The sequence below is a fragment of the Oryza sativa genome, chromosome 4 (assembly GCF_034140825.1).
Source record: "Oryza sativa Japonica Group chromosome 4, ASM3414082v1".
Lineage (NCBI taxonomy): Eukaryota > Viridiplantae > Streptophyta > Magnoliopsida > Poales > Poaceae > Oryza > Oryza sativa.
This window is the reverse complement of record NC_089038.1, coordinates 4440342-4460020: the sequence shown is the minus strand read 5'-3', so window position 1 is coordinate 4460020 and position 19679 is coordinate 4440342. Positions and strand designations below refer to the sequence as shown.

The 19679-nt window shown below is 44.8% G+C and overlaps 2 protein-coding genes across 21 annotated transcripts; one reads left to right on the top strand and one right to left on the bottom strand.

The window, feature by feature from the left end:
• Nucleotides 1-6760: 6760 nt before the first annotated feature.
• LOC107275490 (uncharacterized) lies at nucleotides 6761-8986 on the top strand. Its single transcript, XM_015779220.1, has one exon. The coding sequence runs from the start codon at nucleotides 6761-6763 to the stop codon at nucleotides 8984-8986; it is 2226 nt and encodes a 741-aa protein (XP_015634706.1).
• Nucleotides 8987-12204: 3218 nt separating this feature from the next.
• LOC9270447 (uncharacterized) lies at nucleotides 12205-18715 on the bottom strand. 20 transcript variants are annotated; one of them, XM_066309973.1, is made up of 8 exons: nucleotides 18478-18713; nucleotides 18313-18393; nucleotides 17606-18103; nucleotides 16956-17463; nucleotides 16636-16879; nucleotides 15964-16188; nucleotides 15577-15786; nucleotides 12205-14719 (listed from the first exon to the last, which is right to left on the bottom strand). In XM_066309973.1, exon 8 carries the CDS (start codon nucleotides 14663-14665, stop codon nucleotides 12404-12406), a length of 2262 nt encoding a protein of 753 aa, XP_066166070.1. In that variant the 5' UTR covers nucleotides 14666-14719; nucleotides 15577-15786; nucleotides 15964-16188; nucleotides 16636-16879; nucleotides 16956-17463; nucleotides 17606-18103; nucleotides 18313-18393; nucleotides 18478-18713; the 3' UTR covers nucleotides 12205-12403. The 20 variants fall into 20 exon arrangements, with proteins under 20 accessions (XP_066166070.1, XP_066166068.1, XP_066166077.1 ...); XM_066309971.1 differs by having other exon boundaries at nucleotides 15964-16879; nucleotides 16956-17082; nucleotides 17233-17463; XM_066309980.1 differs by having other exon boundaries at nucleotides 15964-16874; nucleotides 16956-17082; nucleotides 17233-17463.
• Between the last annotated feature and the right edge of the window lie 964 nt (nucleotides 18716-19679).

The window sequence follows — 19679 nt, the reverse complement described above, 5'->3', positions numbered from 1 at the left end:
GGGGTTTTGATCCCCGTTTTCGGCGCCCGGCCGTCCGATCGCAAACCCTAAGATCGGACGTCCGGCGGCGGCCGGACCGAAATCGGCCCAAGTGGGGAGCGCGCGGCGGCGGCTTTCCCGGCCCAGGCCCAGGTTGCGGCCTGGGGGAGGGGAGGGGGCGCTCGCCCGCGCGCAAGGTGGCCATGGGCCGACCGGCAAAGGCCGGAAAAAGTCCATATAAGGTCCCTCCGGGGCCGAAAATGAATAAAAGAGAACAGTAGCAATTTTTCCATTTTATTTTGTCAATTTTTCATGCAAATTTCAATAGAATTTTGAATAGATTTTTGCATGTTTTACCTCTGTTTAAATTTGAACCAACGGGAGAATTTTCACAGAGAGAGAATTACAGAGATTTTGCTACTGTTCATATGATTTTATATAGTCTTCCGCTGCAAATAGATGAAATTGATGAAAATTAGTGTTTCTAAAATTAAATTTCGAACCAACGGGAGAATTTAATTTTAGGAACATTAATTATGTGCTATGATGTTGTAATTTTCTGACCAACGTTGTTAATTGCAATATTATAGTTATGGTTATATGTGTTATGTCTAATTCTGCCCAACGGTGATGTAGGCTTAATGCATAATATTTTAATGTTAATTTTGTTCTCACCGCACATGATTATTTCAGGTGGCTACTCCTTGATGGGTTGCATTAAAGATATTCCGACCCTAAAAGGAGATAACTACGCAGAATGGAAAAGAAAACTCGACCTTGCTTTTATCTTGGGAGAGGTGGACTGGGTATTGACTACCCCATGTCCTATAGAACCTGCTGACCTTGTCAGAGGTGAAAATGAGTCAGATGCTGACTGGCAAAAGAGACAGAGGGACAATGCTCCTCTCGTCATGTCGTATGACATTGAACAAAAGAAATGGTCCTTAGCCAACAAGAAATGTTTGGCTGTGGTAAAGAATACGATTGAGCCTACCATATTGGGCTCGATCCCAGAGTGTGACGCTGTCTCAGAGTACCTTGAAAGAATAAAGAGTCAGTTTACTGGCTCTTCAAAGACTTATGCTACACAGCTGATCAAGCAGCTTGTGACAGAAAGGTACCATGGAGGTGGTGTTAGAGACCACATACTTAGAATGAGCAACATGGCTTCCAAGTTGAAGCCAATGGATTTGGGCATAACAGATGACTTTCTGGTCCATCTGGTTATGGCCTCATTGCCAAAGCAGTTTGACAATTTTATTGTCAACTACAACATAAGTCCAGAGAAATGGAACTTTGAGAAGCTCATTGCTAATTGTGTGCAAGAGGAGGAGAGAATCAAAGAATCAAATGGTGGTTCAATAAACTATGTTAAAGATAAGAAAAAGAACCACAAGTCTCCCACCTCAAAAGGTAAACAGTCTCAGCATCTGCCTCAACAACAACAGTTCGCTGTTGAGAAAGATCAATGTCTCCACTGCAAGAAGACAGGACACTACAAGAAAGATTGTCCTGACTTTTTGAAAATGATCATGGCAAAGAAAGGTGAGAACATTATTACATTTGTAAATGAATCTCATTATGTTGGTTACTCTAGATCCACATGGTGGATTGATTCTGGAGCAACTATTCATGCTTGTAATTGTTTAAAGGCATTCCGTTCGACGAGGACTACGCAAAGAAGAGAAAGCACCATTAGAGTTGCCAATGGAGTTGAAGAAAAAGTTGAAGCTGTTGGAGATCTTCCTCTAGAGCTCGCGAATGGCTTCATACTTTTACTTCGAGATGTCTTTTATGTTCCTTCTTTGCAAAGAAACTTAATAAGTGTATCAAAGTTGGATTTTGATGGATATGATTGCCGCTTTGGAAGTGGCAAATGTGAACTATGGCATAATAATGCATGTATTGGTCTTGCTGTGTTGCGAGACGAACTTTATTTGTTATCTCTTTCTGAGAATGTGAATGTTGTGTCCTCGTTGACAAAAGAAAACAAGAAAAGAAAGCGAACTCCCGATGTCTCATCGAAATTATGGCACTGTCGTTTGGGCCATATTTCGAGGGGGAGAATTGAGAGACTAGTTAAGAATGAAATTCTTCCTCCATTGGAGTTCTCAGACTTAGAACAATGCATAGAATGCATTAAAGGAAAATTTGTAAAGAGCATCAAAAAGGGTGCAAAACGAAGCGCAGGAATTTTAGAGATCATTCATACAGATATTTGTGGTCCATTTCCTGTGAAAAGTGTGGATGGCTATGACTCGTTCATAACATTCACAGATGATTACTCCCGCTATGGTTATATTTATCCAATTAAAGAGCGATCAGAAGCATTGGATAAATTTAAGATATTCAAAGCTGAAGTTGAAAATCAGCATGATATAAAGATTAAAGTAGTAAGATCTGACCGTGGGGGGGAGTACTATGGTCGACATACGCCTTATGGGCAAGTCCCTGGACCTTTTGCAAGGTTCTTGCTAGAGAATGGAATAGTAGCCCAGTATTCAACACCGGGCGAACCTCAACAGAATGGGGTAGCTGAAAGGCGCAACCGTACCCTCATGGATATGGTGCGCAGCATGATGAGCTACTCCACACTACCACTCGGTTTATGGATGGAGGCGTTAAAAACCGCCATTCATATTCTCAACAGAGTTCCAAGCAAATCGGTGCCCAAAACACCGTATGAGCTATGGACAGGAAGAGTACCCTCGCTAACTCACCTCCGTGTGTGGGGGAGTCCTGCAGAGGCCAAAGTATTTAACCCAAATATTGGGAAGTTGGACCCCAAAACAGTCAGCTGCCATTTTATTGGCTATCCTGAAAGATCAAAAGGCTATCGTTTCTACTGTCCAAACAGTTATACAAAGTTTGTAGAAACGAGACACGCCGTCTTCTTGGAAGACGAAATGATTAGGGGGAGCTCGGTAGTTCGAGAAATTGATCTTGAGGAGAGGCGGGTGTCTGTACCCGCTCCGTCGACTCAGGAACCTTTCTTCTCTCTACCTGCTGATGTTGTGCCTGCAATGCCTGTCATTGAGGTACCAGCACCTGTTGTTACCCTTCCTGTGGCAACAATGAATGAGAGTGAGGAACCTGTTATACAGGATTCAACAGAAATGGTTGCCACACCAGAGGAGGAGCTACAACAGTCTCAAATAGATAATGTGCCAGTACAGGAGACTCATCAAGAGCCTCAGGTACAGGATGTGCCAAATGTGCAGGCCCCTAGAAGGTCTGAAAGAGTCAGAAGATCGGCTATCCGTGATGACTATAAAGTTTATAATATAGAAGAGTCGCATATGGAGGATGATCCCACCTCATATGAAGAGGCCATGAGAAGCGCTCGCTCATCTGAATGGTTGGAATCCATGAAAGATGAAATGGAATCAATGAAACTAAACGATGTTTGGGATTTAGAAGAAATTCCTAAAGGAGCCAAAACAGTAGGCTGTAAATGGGTCTACAAAACCAAATATGACTCCAGAGGGAATATAGAAAAGTTTAAAGCGCGACTTGTGGCAAAAGGCTTCACACAACGAGAAGGGATTGATTACAATGAGACATTTTCTCCAGTCTCTTGTAAAGATTCCTTCAGGATTATAATGGCACTAGTGGCACATTATGATTTGGAATTACATCAGATGGATGTAAAAACGGCATTTCTAAATGGAGATTTGGAGGAAAAAGTATACATGGCGCAACCGAAAGGTTTTGTCATGAAAGGAAACGAAAATATGGGATGTCGTCTAAAGAGATCCATTTATGGATTAAAGCAAGCTTCGAGACAGTGGTACTTGAAGTTTGATGGGACAATAAAGAAATTTGGGTTTCAAGAGAATGTCGAGGACAACTGTATTTATTCAAAGTTTAAGAATGGGAGATTTATTTTCCTAATTCTGTATGTGGATGACATTCTACTGGCTAGTAGTGATGTCAGTCTACTGCAGGAAACAAAGAAATTCTTGTCCTCAAACTTTGACATGAAAGACCTCGGTGAGGCTTCATATGTTTTGGGCATAGAGATTCACCGAGATAGAACAAAGTATGCATTGGGACTTTCTCAAAAGACATATATAGAAAAGGTGTTGAAGAAATTCAACATGTACAGATGCAGTGCTACACCTGCTCCTATAATGAAAGGCGAAAAGTATGGGGCATCGCAATGTCCCAGAAATCAGTTTGAGCTCAATGAAATGAAAACAAAGCCATATGCGTCAGCTGTAGGAAGCCTACAGTACGCGCAAGTGTGCACACGACCTGACTTGGCATTTGTTACCGGGTTACTTGGCAGATTTCAGAGTAATCCAGGCCTAGAGCACTGGAAATTGGTAAAGAAAGTCTTGCGTTATTTGCAAGGAACAAAAGGCCTCATGCTGTCTTACAGAAGATCAGAATCACTCCAGATAGTGGGGTACTCAGATTCTGACTTTGCAAAAGATAATACAAAGTCAACATCGGGATATGTGTTTACCCTGGCAGGAGGAGCTATTTCATGGAAAAGCTCAAAACAGACTATCACTGCAGGGTCTACTATGTATGCCGAGTTTATAGCATGCTATGAGGCAACGGGGCAGGTGAACTGGCTAAAGAAGTTCATACCCGGTTTAAAGGTGGTTGACAGTATTGAGAAACCACTAAAGTTATACTGCGACAACGAACCCGCAGTAATGTACGCTCACAACAATCAGTCAAGTGGTGCTGCCAAACACATTGACATAAAGTACTATGTTGTGAAGGACAAAGTCCGGGATCAAACAATCAGTCTCGAGCACATTAAAACAGAAAGGATGCTCGCGGATCCGCTCACGAAAGGCCTACCACCCAACGTGTTCAAGGAACATGTAGCCGGCATGGGTTTAAGGGAAGCCTTATGAATCCTGGACTACAGGGCCCAAAAGTAAAGTATCTGTTTCTGAATAGAGATGTGTATAGTGGCTGTCGAATCCATCGGTGATTAACCGTGACGATGAAACATGCTCTATTTACAAATCTGTGATGGAATAGAAAAAGCTAAAAGAAAAAGTGAGATCAAGGGGGAGAATGTTAGATAGATCTCTCTCCCCTTGAGCCCAACGGCTCAAGGGGGCCTTGACCGCGCCCTGATCGGGGGCGCCCAGCCCAATGGCTGGTGGGCCCCCGTCACACTGCGCCATATAAAAGAGGGGTGGAGGCCGGCACGGCACAAGGTTCGAGATTCACCGCCGCCGCCAACTCCACCCTACAAACCCTAATCCGATCAAGAGGGGGCGCAGCCAGTGACGGGAAGCGCCACCGCCGCGCCACACCTCATCGCCGGGACATCTACAACCGTCACTCCCGCAGCCGTCATCGTCGTCGACCTCACCGGCGCCGCATCCACGACAACCGAGCGCCAACGGAGACGATGGCCGGCACTTCTTCATCCTCCAACACCTCAACCGGTCGGTCTATCTAAACCCTCTCCCGTTTTCAATCTCTATAGTTCAAACCTCAATCCCAAATAGAACCACCCGACTAGATCTAACCTAGGTGATCCTAGTGCAAAGTATAACAGCCGCTATCTGGGTGTCGGTCCGGCACCTATCGCCTATTCTGTAACCCTGGGATGTAAGGGCACTCAGCCGTAAAATGTTTCAAATTTGATCTCGATCGATCATTTTACACGCTCATATCAGATACATATAGATCACTAATCAGCAATGATTCGTTTATGCCTCATCATTGGGATCCCCTTCAAGGCTACAGATTAAATTAAGCTATATATACGCGGCTACTAGATAGAGATACAACATCTCACGTCGATTCAATTGGCAACAAGTAGGCCACATGTTTGGACGCCGTACGTACTGCTTAACTATGTAATCGCCTGAACTAATCCAAATTTACTACTGAACTGCGCTACCTAATGATCACATGACGATCGATCGCTGCAGTGCAATGCTAATGCAATATATAATCACAGCATGACTTGTCACATGCATGACTTGTGTCACCGTTTCTGCCCTCAGAATCCCTGCTAGCTTGTCAATTTATTTTTCTGTTAAATATGTAAGATATGAAGATTGTACTATCTTTTATTGCTCATTAGCTAACTACTCTCTATGCGCTAGATAGTATATACCTTGTACTGTATGTGCTACCTTCCGGCCTCCCAATTCATCTTTCAATATTAAGATTAGTGTGTGGGGAAGTGGTTTTTCCCCTTGAGGTATCAATCAAATCAAATAGTTACAAAAATTTCTTAAAACATTGGCAATCATGATAAATTAGTCATCTGTCATCCTTAAAATATTCAATTCGAAATCTGACCCACAATATGAGATAAAAACAAATTATAATCACGATATGTTTTTTTTTGTTTTGCAATTTGTATAGATTGAATTTGAATATACATGCTGGTGAAGTGGTGCATATCATATAGTAATATCTATGTTCTCATTTCTTTTTTAAAAAATATAGCTATAACTTGTAAAGAATGAGTTTACAAAATGACTTTTAGATTCCTAGTGGTGAAAGTGAATATAGCTCAATTATTGGTCAACTAGTTAGGTTATTACTTGTGGTGAAAACCAACTCACGGAAGTTCAAGTTTCAGACTTAACATGGCCGTATTTACGGCTAATTATTTTTTCAGGGATAGCCTCCCGTGAAAAACTAATTATCCCTGACTACTACATGTTTATGTCTAATTAGCACACAGGTTTATGTCTCCATCTACATGTGCCCTCCCCTCACTACTACTAGTCCTCTATCTCTGCCACTTTGTCGCAACCGGAGCAGCTAGCTAGCTCGCTGGCCAACAATGGCGGGGGACGGCAGATGGGTGTTGGATATCATTTGGCACACGCTGTTGCTCGGCGGCGGCGCCGTGGGCAACCTCTGGAGCAGCTGGTCGATGGAGATCCTGCTCGGCGTCAGCTTCGCGGCGCAGCTGGTGCTCACCGTCACCGCCGGGTTCCGGTGGCGCAGCGCCTCCGCCGCGCTGCGCCGCGTCATCTGGCTCTTCTACGTCGGCGCCGACTTCGTGGCGACCACCGCGCTGGGGCACCTCTCCGTCAGCGGCACGGCCGGCAAGCGCCGCCTCGTCGCGTTCTGGGCGCCCTTCTTCCTGCTCCACCTCGGCGGGCCCGACAGCATCACCGCCTACGAGCTCGAGGACAACCAGCTGTCCGCGCGCTACGTGCTCGAGCTCGTCCTCCGCGTCGCCGGAGCGGTGTACATCGTCTACAAGTCCACCCATGGCAGCTGGGCCTTGATCTCGGCGTCCTGGCTGATGCTCTTCGTCGGCGTGGCCAAGTACACCGAGAAGACGATGGCGCTCCGCCGCGCCAACCTGGCCAGCGTCCGGAGCTCCGTGGAGAGGCAGCGCCGCCGGCAGCAGCGCCACCGCACGGAAGGTGGCGGCCGGCGTTCCACCAAGCTCGTGTTTGCCGGAGACGACGATGGCGCCCTTGTGATGAAGGCTCACGCGCTGTTCCACATCTGCAAGAACTCCATGGTGGACTCGTCGGTGGAGACGGCGTCGAACACCTACGACGCGGCGGCGGCGGCCGACACCAAGGAGACCCTCTTCCAGCTCGAGTGGCCGCAGCTGTTCAGGGTGATGGAGATGGAGCTCTCGCTCATGTACGACTTCCTCTACACCAAGGCCGCCGTCATCTACACCTGGCACGGCTACGCCATCCGCGCCGTGTCGCCGGTGTTCACCGCCGTCTCGATGGTCCTCGTCGAGCTCAGCAACGTAGGCGGCCACCACCGGCGATCCGACGTCGTCATCACCCGCCTCCTGCTCGTCGCCACCTTCCTCCTCGAGACGGCGTCGCTGCTCAGAGCCGTCGGCTCGTCATGGACGGGATTCTTGCTGCACCGTGGCCTCCGACACGGCTGGATTCGCCATGAAGCCCTGTGCGCGAGCCGGTGGCTCCGGTTCCATCACGCGATGGCCTCCGTCGGCCGGATCGCCAACTCGCAAGCTCACCGGAAATGGTGCGGCAAGATGGGCCAGCTCAGCGTGTTGCAGCTCATCATCACCGGCGCCGGCAGCGACAGGGGGGAGAGCCAAGATCGGTCATGGGACAAGGAATGCGCGCGATACTCGGAGAAGAACACGATGGTGATCCCAGCTGAGGTGAAGGAGGTGGTCTTCCGGCGAGTGAGGCAGCAGCTGCTCGACCTGAGGGCGAGGATGAACAGGGAGGCGGCGGACATGGACCTGAGGAAGATGGCGGCGAACTTGAGGACGAAGAGGGGCCAGCTCGCGCTGCAGGGCCGCAACCTTCTCGGCGAACTCCGGTGGAGCCTCGGCGACGAGCTCCAGCTGGGCATCCTCACGTGGCACGTCGCCACCGAGATCTACCTCTTGCTGTCCGGGAGAACCGCCGCCGCCGCCGTAGCACGGCTGGTGAGGACGATCAGGACGCTGTCCGACTACATGATGTACCTCCTCGCCGTCCGCCCCGACATGCTCCCCGGACTCGTCACCCGCAAGCTGTTCGAGCTCACCTGCGACGATCTGGCCCGGGTTTGGTCCAAACACCAGGCCGCCGCCGCCGCCGCCGCCGCCGCCGTGCCGAGGAAATTCTTCTTCCGGCGGCACAACCGGTGGCGAGTTTCTCCAAGAATCAGCGACATGAGGAGCTGGGAGGAGGAGGAGCTCGCCAAGATGCTGATCGATCAATGGCGGCGCGGACGGGACGACGACACCGGCGGCGGCGGCGGCGGCGGAGTTGCGCTAAACAAGTACCTGTCTCGCGGCGTGGAGCTCGCCATGAAACTGCTGGACCTGGAGAGGGAGGGGAAGGCGGACATGGTGCAGGTGATCCTGGAGGTGTGGGTGGACATGGTGTTCTACGCGAGCTACCGGTGCAGCAAGGAGGCGCACGCCAAGCAGCTGAGCCAGGGCGGCGAGCTCACCACCGTCCTGTGGCTCGTCGCCGAGCACGTCGGCCTCTTCCTCGTCGGCAAAACCGGCAGGGGAGTTGAAGAGGATAACTGGAGGAGGAGGAAAGATGCTAAACGAGGGCGCTGAAGTTTAATTTGATGGTACTATATTAATTTACCAAGCTACTAACTAAGTTATTAACTTTCTAATTGATTTTTAATTAATTAATTAATTAATTAATTGCATGTCCTCCTGTTTGATTATATAATCTTTTACCAGGTAGATATGATATACTCCCTCTGTCAGTTTGTCCCTAAATATTTGACGCTGTTAACTTTTTTAAATATGTTTGACCGTTCATTTTGTTCAAAAAATTTAAGTAATTATTAATTTTTTTTCCTATCATTTGATTCGTTTAAATATACTTCTATGTACACATATAGTTTTACATATTTCACAAAAGTTTTTGAATAAGACGAACGGTCAAACATGTTTAAAAAAGTAAACGATGTCAAATATTTAGGGACGGAGGGAGTACGATTTTATTTTTATGAAGTTCAACAACAGGCGGCAGCAGATCTAGGCGTGACAGCCGGCGGCGACGGATTATAGGGTTTGAATTTTTTATCTAGGGTTTCTAGATTTTTGGTTACTGGAAACGATGTCAAATATTTAGGGACGGAGGGAGTACGATTTTATTTTTATGAAGTTCAACAACAGGCAGCAGCGGATCCAGGCGTGACGGCCGGCGGCGACGGATTATAGGGTTTGAATTTTTTATCTAGGGTTTCTAGATTTTTGGTTACTTGAATTTTTATTTTCTTTTACCAAAATTACTTTTGCATTCCGACGGCTTAGCGCTCGCATCACATGCGGTCTGCTTTAGCAGCATGCAAAAGTACTGATTTTCGCTAACACCTGAGCGCATATGGATCACTCACCCACATGCGAGAATCGAATTTGACTGCATGAAAAAAAAATGTTTCTACTGTAGTGAACAGACACACATCATACCCTTATGAGCACCTCTGAAAACTAGGACGTCGTATCTTGAAACTGATAAGTTGCCACGGGAGTCTACAACTGGAAAAATAATTCATCGCCTTAAATGCAAATACACATGTCAAGTAAGTATATAGAACTTGAACTCGGGTGAGTTGTTGTTCACCACAAGTTACCTAACTTGTTGAGCTATACTCACTTTCACCACAGAGAACCTAAATGTCATTTTGTCCCTCAAAGGGATGTAAAGTCATTCTTTACAAGTTATAGCTATTTAATAAAAAAGAAATGACAACATAGATATTACTATATGATACACCACTTCAATCTATACAAATTGGTAAAAAAAAATACATATCTGAGTATGGATAATTTGTTTTTATCTAATATTGTGGATCAGATTTCGAATAGTATTTTTTTTAAGGGTGACGGATGACTTATTTATCATAATTGCCAATGTTTTAAGAACTTTTTGATAAATATTTGATTTAATTGATACCTCAAGGGGAAAAACCCACTTCCGACACACCAATCTTAATATTGAGAGACGTTAGAGATACTCTATTTTAAATCAACAGGACTGAACTGCTCCAGGTTGGGAAGCCGGTGAGGCCGGAAGGTAGCACATGCAGTAGATAGTACTATCTCTGTATTCCATAAAGAAGCAACTCCTAGCTTCCTAAGAAAAAATTAAATAAGAGGATAAATGATTAAAATACCCCTCATTAATAGCAAATTAGTATTGGTGGATAAGTAGGTAAAGGGTATTGAAGGAATAAAATTTTTCGATTTGCGAACCAAAAGTGGATGAGAAGGTAGAAGTTGATTTATTTTGGAACATAGTTTGAATTTCAGAAGTTGATTTATTTTGGATGGAGGGAGTAATAAGTAATACTTCCTCCGTTTCAGATTATAAGTCGTTTTTTTTTTGTCAAAATGAAACTGTTTTAAGTTTGACAAGTTTGTAGAAAAAAGTAGTAACATTTTCGACCCAAAACAAATATATTATGAAAATATATTCAATTATCGATTTAATGAAACTAGCTAATTTGGTGTTGTATGTGTTTAGTTGTCATGTCCACTTTAGCGTCTTATGTGGATTCAACTAACATTTTAAACAAAGGGAAAATTTAGACGAATCGTTTGAACAATAAATTAAACATGAAGGCCCTTAGCTAAAACTCTAAGGACTAAATTGGGCTATGTTTCCCTAAATTAATGCCACTAGAGAAATCATCTCTGTAAAGTATGAAAAGCACCTTTTGAAGTGCCCAAATTAAGAAAAATGTCTGATGATTGTTCCGTATGGTCTTTTTGTCAAAGATTTGGAATCAATGTCTCCATCTTTGTTTCTATTAGGGGTGAAAACGGAGCGGATATTATCCGATCCGATTTGCTCTGAATCCGTCCGAAGTGAGGACATGGTAAGGGTTTTTATATATCCGGCCGGATGTGGATGCGGATAGTTACATGCGGTTGCGGATATGATATCGGTAATATCCGGCGGATACGGATTATCCGATAAACGTTTTGGCGGATAATCCGAAATTCACAGCCCATATAACCACTCAAATTGGCCCATTTGACATGAGCATTTTCATCGTATAAAGATTCAGCCCATCCAGGTCCACCTTATCCATCAATTTATCCAGGAGTTCAGTCTGTGACTCCGTCGGCGTCGCGTCAACCAATTTTTTCATCGAGACTTCTCTCGATCATCTCCTTCTAACCTTACTTGGATATGTGTTATTATGTAATATGCAATATGCAACTTATTAGTAGTACTGTATGAGAATTGGACATCATTTCTGGACCTCCAATGTTCTATCACCTATGTCATGTGATACTGTTTTTTTCTAACATTTGTGAACTTCTATGTCTTACGTGTTATGTGAATGTGATATATCGTGATGTCAATACTGTATGTGTTGATTACATGCTTTTGGACAGAAGACAAGTCAATGTTAACAACTTGACATTATATTATGATGTGATCGGTGCTTTCATGAGTCATACGAATTGTGATATTGGTACCTCATTGTTGCTCATTGTACAGATGATCAGATGTTATATCGATTGTATATACATGTCACATCCGATTATTTTCATCCATTTCCGAGCCGAGTCCGCAACCACTCCGCACCATTTCCGATATCCGAAATAATCTGCTCCGCATCCGCATCCGCACATTATCCGCACCGCCTCCGAATCCGATTAAAAAATATGGTATAGGATATGGTATGACTAATATTCGTCCGAATCCGATCCGTTTTCACCCCTAAGTTTCTATGCACGAACCGACGGCCAAAAGCTTAATTACTATATATAAAAAGGATGCAAGGATGTGGATAATATAAGATAGGTTTATTAGCAGACAGTAGTGAGCAATTATATTACCTTAGGGTATGAGCAAGAGTTTGTTTACAAATTGCAATCCATGGAAACTATTTTGGCACGTACAAAGTTATAACTTGCCACTCTATGCAATCAAATAGGAGAATGATAACAAGAACTCTATGCAATCAAACAGGAGGACATGCAATTAATTAATGACGGAGGAGGTTAACTTAGCTTGTTAACTGTAGCATCAGACGTTCCGGCCTCTTTTTTCTTATTAGCTTTCCTTTTCCTCCAGTTAGCCTCTTCAGCTCCCTTTCTGGTTTTGTTGACAAGGAACAGGCCGGCGTGTTCTGCCATGAGCCACACGATGGTCGTCAACTCGCCCCCCTGGCTCAGCTGCTTGGCATGGGACTCCTTGCTGCACTGGTAGCTCGCATAGAACAGCATTTCCACCCACACCGCCAGGATCACCTGCACCATGTCAATCTCCTTGCGCAAGTCTACTAGGTCGAGCAGTTTCTGGGCGACATCGATTCCACGAGAGAGATATTTGTTAAGGGCAGTTTCATTGTCCCTTTCGATGAGCATCCTAGCAAGCTCCTCCTCCTCCGCCCTGCCGTGACTGAGCCTGGTAGAAACTCGCCAACGATTGTGCCACTGGGAGAATTTGCCCCGCATGAAGACCCTAATATTGCAGAAGCTCGGAGAAGACGACGACTCTAGGTCATCGACGGCGGCAGGTGCTGCCTGATGTTCGGACCAAATCTGGGCCAATTCCTCGCAGGTCAGTTCGATAAGCTTGCGGGTGACCAGGCCCGGCAGCATGTAAGGGCGAAGAGCGAGAAGGTACATCATGTAGTTGGACAGTGTCATGATTGCACACACCTTCGGTCCTTCGTCACCCTTCGCCTTGGCGGCTTTGCCGGACAACAAGAGGAACATGTTGGTGGCAATGTGCCATGTGAGGATGCCTAGCTGGAGCTCATTGCCGAGGCTCCAACGGAGATCCGAGAGCAAATTGTTCTTTTCTAGTGCCTGCTGACCCCTCTTCTTCCTCAAGTACACTGCCATCTCCAGCAAGTTAACGTCCTGTGACAACGCATCCGCCCCTTCTTGCGCCACCACCTTTTTCACATAATCCCTCAACTCCTTCAACTGACGGCTGACAAGCTCAGAAACCAGTTTCTTGACATTTTCTGGGATCATGGTTTCATTTGAGCATCGCTGATATTCCTTGTCCCAGAACTGACCACCCTTTGGCGCCGGTCGCTCTAGCTCCTTCTGGGTGATGACCAGCTGCAACATGTTGAGCTGCCCCATCTTGCCTAACCACTGCCGGTGAGCTTGCACCTTGGCGGGCCAGCCAAGGGACATGATGACGCTATGGAAACGATGCCACCGTCTCATGCACAGGACTTCATGGCGAATCCAACCCGGTTGCAACTTGCTATGCAGCAAGAAGCCGGTCCATGTCGAGCTGAGAGCCCTGAGCAGCGACGCCGACTCAAGGAGGAAGGTGGCCACCAGCAGTACACGGGTGATGACAATGTCCGATTGCTTGTGGCGGCGGCCGCCCTCATTGCTCAGCTCAACCAGAACCAGTGACACGGTGGTCGCCAGTGGCGACAACGCACGGATGCAGTAGCCATGCCAGGTGTGGATGATGGTGGCCTTGGTGTAGAGGAAGTCATACATGAGGGAGAGCTCTATCTCCATCACCCTGAACAGCTCTTTCCACCTGAGATCGAACAGCGCGGTGGAAGGAGATGTGGATTCTATATCCACCGACGAGTCCACCAAGGAGTTCTTGCAGATGTGGAACAGGGCATGAGCCTTCATCACAAGGGCGCCATCATTGTCATCTGTCGCAAACGCGAGCTGCTGAGAATGGTGGTTGCCACCTCCCATGTGATGGCGGTGCTGCTGCCTCTCTAAGGATCTCCGGACATTGGCCAGGTTGGCGCCGTGGAGCGCCAACGTCTTCTCTGTATACTTGGCCACGCCGACAAGGAGCATCAGCCAGGCTGCCGGGACCAAGGCCCAGCTACCGGAAATGGACTTGTAGACGATGTACACCGCTCCGGTGACTCGCAGGACGAGCTCCAGCACATAGCGCGCCGACAGCTGGTTGTCCTCAAGCTCATAGGCGGTGATGCTGTCGGGGCCGCCGAGGTGCAGCAGGAAGAAGGGCGCCCAGAACGCGACGAGACGACGCTTGCCGGATGTGCCACTTACAGAGAGGTGGCCGAGTGCGAGCGTCGCCACAAAGTCGCCGCTTACATAGAAGAGCCAGATGACGTTGCGTAGCATGGGGGAGTCCCCGCGCCAACGGAACCCGGCAGAGAAGGTCAGCACAAGCTGCATCAGGAAGCTGGCGCCGAGCAGGATCTCCATTGACCAGCCGCCCCAAACATCGACAATCGTGTTCCGGGCAAGTACCAACACATGCCAAATGATGCCCATCACCCATCCTTCTCCGGCCATTGTTTGCCTAGATTGCTCCTCCAATCAAGACAAGTGTTAGATATAGTTGGTTCCCTGAAGAGAGTGCAATTAGTATACATAGGATGGTAGGCAGCACCAGAAGATCGAGATCACGACATATGCAATCCAAATTATGCAATCTTGCACAAGTTGTCCTAGGTTAGCTACTATTTTAGGAGATCATAGTGCATGTGAACTCATTCCTTGCGTACCATTGGAATAGTTATGACTATGTTCTAGAAACATTGGAATATACTAATACACATAAGATGAATCACAGTACGATATGGATAAGTTGGGCTGTAAAGAGGTCACACATTGAGCCCCAATCATATAGTAACCATAAATATTCTGGTTAAAGGACAACTTGAGACCATACTAACTTAATGGATTGAAAATGAAACCATACTAATTACAAGGCATGAACGAGAAAAAATACAGGTGAGTATAGGACAAACAAACCAACTTGGCTTATGTATTAATGAAAAATTGTAATGTGGAGGTCCATTTAGTTAAATGAAGTGTTAGGTGTTGCACTGCCTCTTACTAGAAAGGGACTAAGACATACAATATGTGTTGCATGATTGCTCGATTACTACTTTTAAGCACTAAAATAAAAAGGCCCCCAAACAAGGATAAAAAAAAGGGTAAGATACCAAGGCAAATACCATGCTGTTCATGTCTGCAGTGTCATGACAATAATTATTACTCCAGTTGAGAAAGTGTTTATAATGTTGCATTTTTAAAAAAAACTTATAATCATCTGATGTTACTCATAGGTTGCTGCTAAACAGCTCCTCCGATTCTCATACAAATATTCTCAAAGCTTCAATTTCAATCAAGTATAAGAAAATAGTTTTAAAAGGAACAATTTAAATGGAAAAAACTTATACCATGCAATGATTCATTACCTCAGAAGATGTCCATGTATATATCCTAATCTAACTGGAACTCCATTCTCTTAGCTTGTCTTCAGGGATATTACACGCTGAATAAGTACCATGAAACTGCAACGGGACTAAAACTTAATTTGCTGTAGACTGACACTTGCAAACCATGCACCATGTAGTCCATTCTCCAACGAAATGACAGGTAGCAGAGAGTAACTGACCCCAGCCAATCTATCAAAGATGATCATCAATTACAACCTTTGCCAATATGCAGAAAGACATTGAACTTGGCTTAACTAAATAATTTGCTACTACAAGCAAATACACGAGATGGATTACATGATTCCATCATGCTGGTTTTTCCAACCAATAAATTCCACTTTACTTCAACTTATATTTTTTCATTACCTGCATGTTCAAAATTCAACGGATTTGGCACACAATTCTCCTTGCGATCACTTGGAACATTTGGAAATGCCAAAACAACAAAGCCTTCAACAACACGGACGAATTCGATCGCTGTCTCCGACAGTGCTGCATCAACGAGCTCCTCCTCTGGTCTCACAGATGCCCCCTTCGCCTCAAACCTCACCTAATTTCGTGGGTTGATAATCTTCTTGTAATACAAAATCCCTAGTTCAAAACCGCTTTAGTGTTTACTTTTAATTTCTCTTCCTCTAATATATTAGGCAATACTCTTGCCGCTTTCCTTTCAAAAAAAAACCCGCTTTAGTGCTTTTCTTATCCCCTTTGTAATTCCCTTCTTTGTACATTGTTTTACAAACAACTATCAATAAAGTTCAGGCCGGCGTCAAACGTCTGCCGTAGTTTCCCTCAAAAAAAAATTCAACAGGTACTCCCAGGCTCTTTTAAGTTTTGTTTAAACTATATATGTTGATCCATAGCTTCTCTCATGAAGTCCATAGCTTCTCTCAGAATTCATGCAAATGCATACCTTGCCCTTTATAATCCAGTACCGACTATCAACATAAAAAAAGGATTGTCCCATGGAACCAACTAAAACATTAACATGCCACTGAAGTGAAATGAACACAATAGCCGTCTCGAGAAGATCAATACCTCAATTTCTTTTCCTTTCTTACTGACTTGATCTAGCTGCCCATTTCATAAATCTCTGTACACTCTTCCATTCTGTCATCTTCTCTTGGTAGTATATTACTCGACCAATGCTATATGAAAGACACCGAATATATGCTCCAGGAACATAAATCTATTCGAACACCAGATAATGGAGTTGATCATTTATTCAATTATCTATGCCATATTGCCATGACAGATCTGATATTCAAGTATATTGGCTATGCTGAAAAAGGAAAATAATCATTATTCCTTTCAGTCACACAGATCCAATTAACCAAATGTACTTAATTAGCATGTACCTTAACAATTATCACCACTAATGCCTGGTTTCTTGGAAAATTGGAATGTGTGAACTATTGGAGTATACATGGTCAACAATCCACATAATTGTTCCAATCTAAAAAATGAACAAGAATAACATTGTTCCTGAAAACATTGCTTTCAGCCTTTCAGTTGTGATCTTCACAGGTTATAAAATCTAGCACCACAGTCTCATATAATCAGGAGAAAGATTCTAAAATCAAATAAATTTTCACCTACAATGAAAGAAATTTTATACATAAAGAAGGGATGTACCTGATTTTTATTTCAAGTAGCAGGGCAAAATATGATAGAAGAGAAGTCAGTTACAGGAGAAAACAGTACCAGAGGCAAAGTTGCAAGAAACTAGAATTTGGGCAGCCGCCACTGCATGCATATTGTTGTTAATTAGCAACCACCCATTGATCCTCATACATCTTGTGATTGGGGCGAGTCTGCCATTTGTTCTTTTCTGCCAGCTTCTTAGATAGTTCACCGATGAAAGAGCTGGCAATATGACATACCAAAAAAATACATCTCAAGGAAGCCCTCCTTACACAGCCATGTTCTCGGTGAACTTGGCAGTGGCATATTGCCAGACATAGCTACCACATACGTAACTCAGGAGAAACTAGGGCAAAATCTGAACCTTGATGCACTTGACGAGGAAGCTGCTGTGAAAGCTGAATGTTGCATAAGTTGAAGAGGTAATGCTTCCACTGTCTTCTCTTTGAATTGCTCGGGGGCATATGTAATCAAAATTCAGATGGCAAGGTGGTTAGCTGACCCTGCAAGCAACAAAACTTTTCCTTCCCAATAAAATCTTTAAATATTGCAGCAACTTTGAAAAGAGACATATTTTTATTTTCATAAATAAGTATCGGGCTCTAAAGAAAGCATGAATGAACAATGATGTATAAACTGAAGCCAGATTTTTATCAACCACTAATTAACTGTACAATTGAGTAATTTATATTCAAAAGAAAGATACAGATTCATGTGGATTTGACCAAAAGCGTTGAAACTCAACGTTCCAGATATTACTTAAGAAAGAAAATCAGCAGAAAAACCTAGTTTAAGTGATAAATAACCTTCAAATGCGCCTCCATTAGTATCACAATCGTTGTTGCTTCTATCATGTTTCGAACTGTTGAAAGTTGAAACAAGAAAAGCTAAATATTCTTTGATTATTCAACACAAAGAAGGCAACTGTCACTAGAATAGAGGAGCAAGATTCTCTTCGATAAATGCAGTGAGAACTTAAATTGAAACAGGGGGGAAAAAGTTGTGTAACATCTGATAGATTTGTCTAAACCAATGGAAACAATTCCGTAACAAAACTATTGTACTACTTACCTCCAATGGAGCAGCAACCCGCGACCGGAGTCCTCATCACCAGAAATTTCACAACCAGAATAATCACAATCCGTCACAAACCTACACTTGAAAATCAATTTGAGTTAAACAAAATTTCCAAATGCTCGCCTATCTATGAATGGATTTTATTTTATTTTTTATTACCCCTAACAATTGCAGGTCCACCTGTGAACCGAGATTGGCCTCGAATCCCCACCGCGGATGCGGAGCCACCGTCGCCCCGCGCCGTCCCGGGCCAGCGACAGCAGCATCCTGCTCGCGGCATGCGGCGCCATGGGTGGGGTGAGACGAGGGGCGGAGATGGAGGAGGAGGAGGGGGGGGGGGGGAGCGTGGCCATGGCGGCGAGGAGGGGAGGAGGAGGGGGAGGGAGAGGGGCGCCGCGTGGAGGAGAGGGTCGCGGAGCTGGATCTCTGCATGCGCGCCACCGAGGATTGGGCTTCTGATGGGCCTGTTTGGCTGGAACGTCAAAGTGAAAGCCCATTTGCATTTAGGGCAAATGTAGGCCCTAAATCAGGCCCAGTTACGAGCCCAACATAAGGCCTACACGTCTGGTATATAATTCCCGTCTTGTAATTAAGTTTTCGCTAGAACGTGACTTCGCTATGCTTACTGCTGCTACAAATCTATGTTTTCTATAAAGTTAAAGTCCACTAAATCTAAAACTCAATATGTAGCTCTGAACAAAATAAAGTGACAATGAGCAAACAACGATGGTGCAGACCTGCTGTGGGTAAACTGAAGATAAATTCTGATGGAGCATATATAGCTGAAACAGGGGAAGGAGGATGGGGTTTTGTAATTCGGGATTCGGAGGGAGAGGTTATCCTGTCAAGTGCTGGTTGAATATCTTATCTGCTGGATGCTTTCCAGGCAGAAGTTGTTGCGTGCTTGGCCGGAGCAAGGGCCGCGAATGCACTAGGAATGGGCCATGTCGTTTTTGAAACTGATTCCATTAACTTGAAGCAAGCTATAGATGCCGATGATCATAGACTTGCAGCAACGGGTGGCTTGATTTATCAATTGAAGAAGCTGATCGGAAGTAGTTTCCTTTCTTGTTCCTTTGTTTTTGCGCCACGAGAATGTAATAGAGTAGCGCATGCTTTAGCAGCTTTGGGTTGTAAATGTCCTCGGAATACTGTTGAACAATGGGACATGATGCCTCCGGGCATGGAGGACTTGGTGGCCAGCGATTTTGCTGAGTCCTTAAGTTAATGGAAAGTTCTTTTCCTCTAAAAAAAAAAACTCAATATGTAACTATGCCGCATCATCACCCACTAACAGTATTACATATTTAACCTTTTACAAGCACACAACATCATCTACAATTTATTTAAATTTACAAATC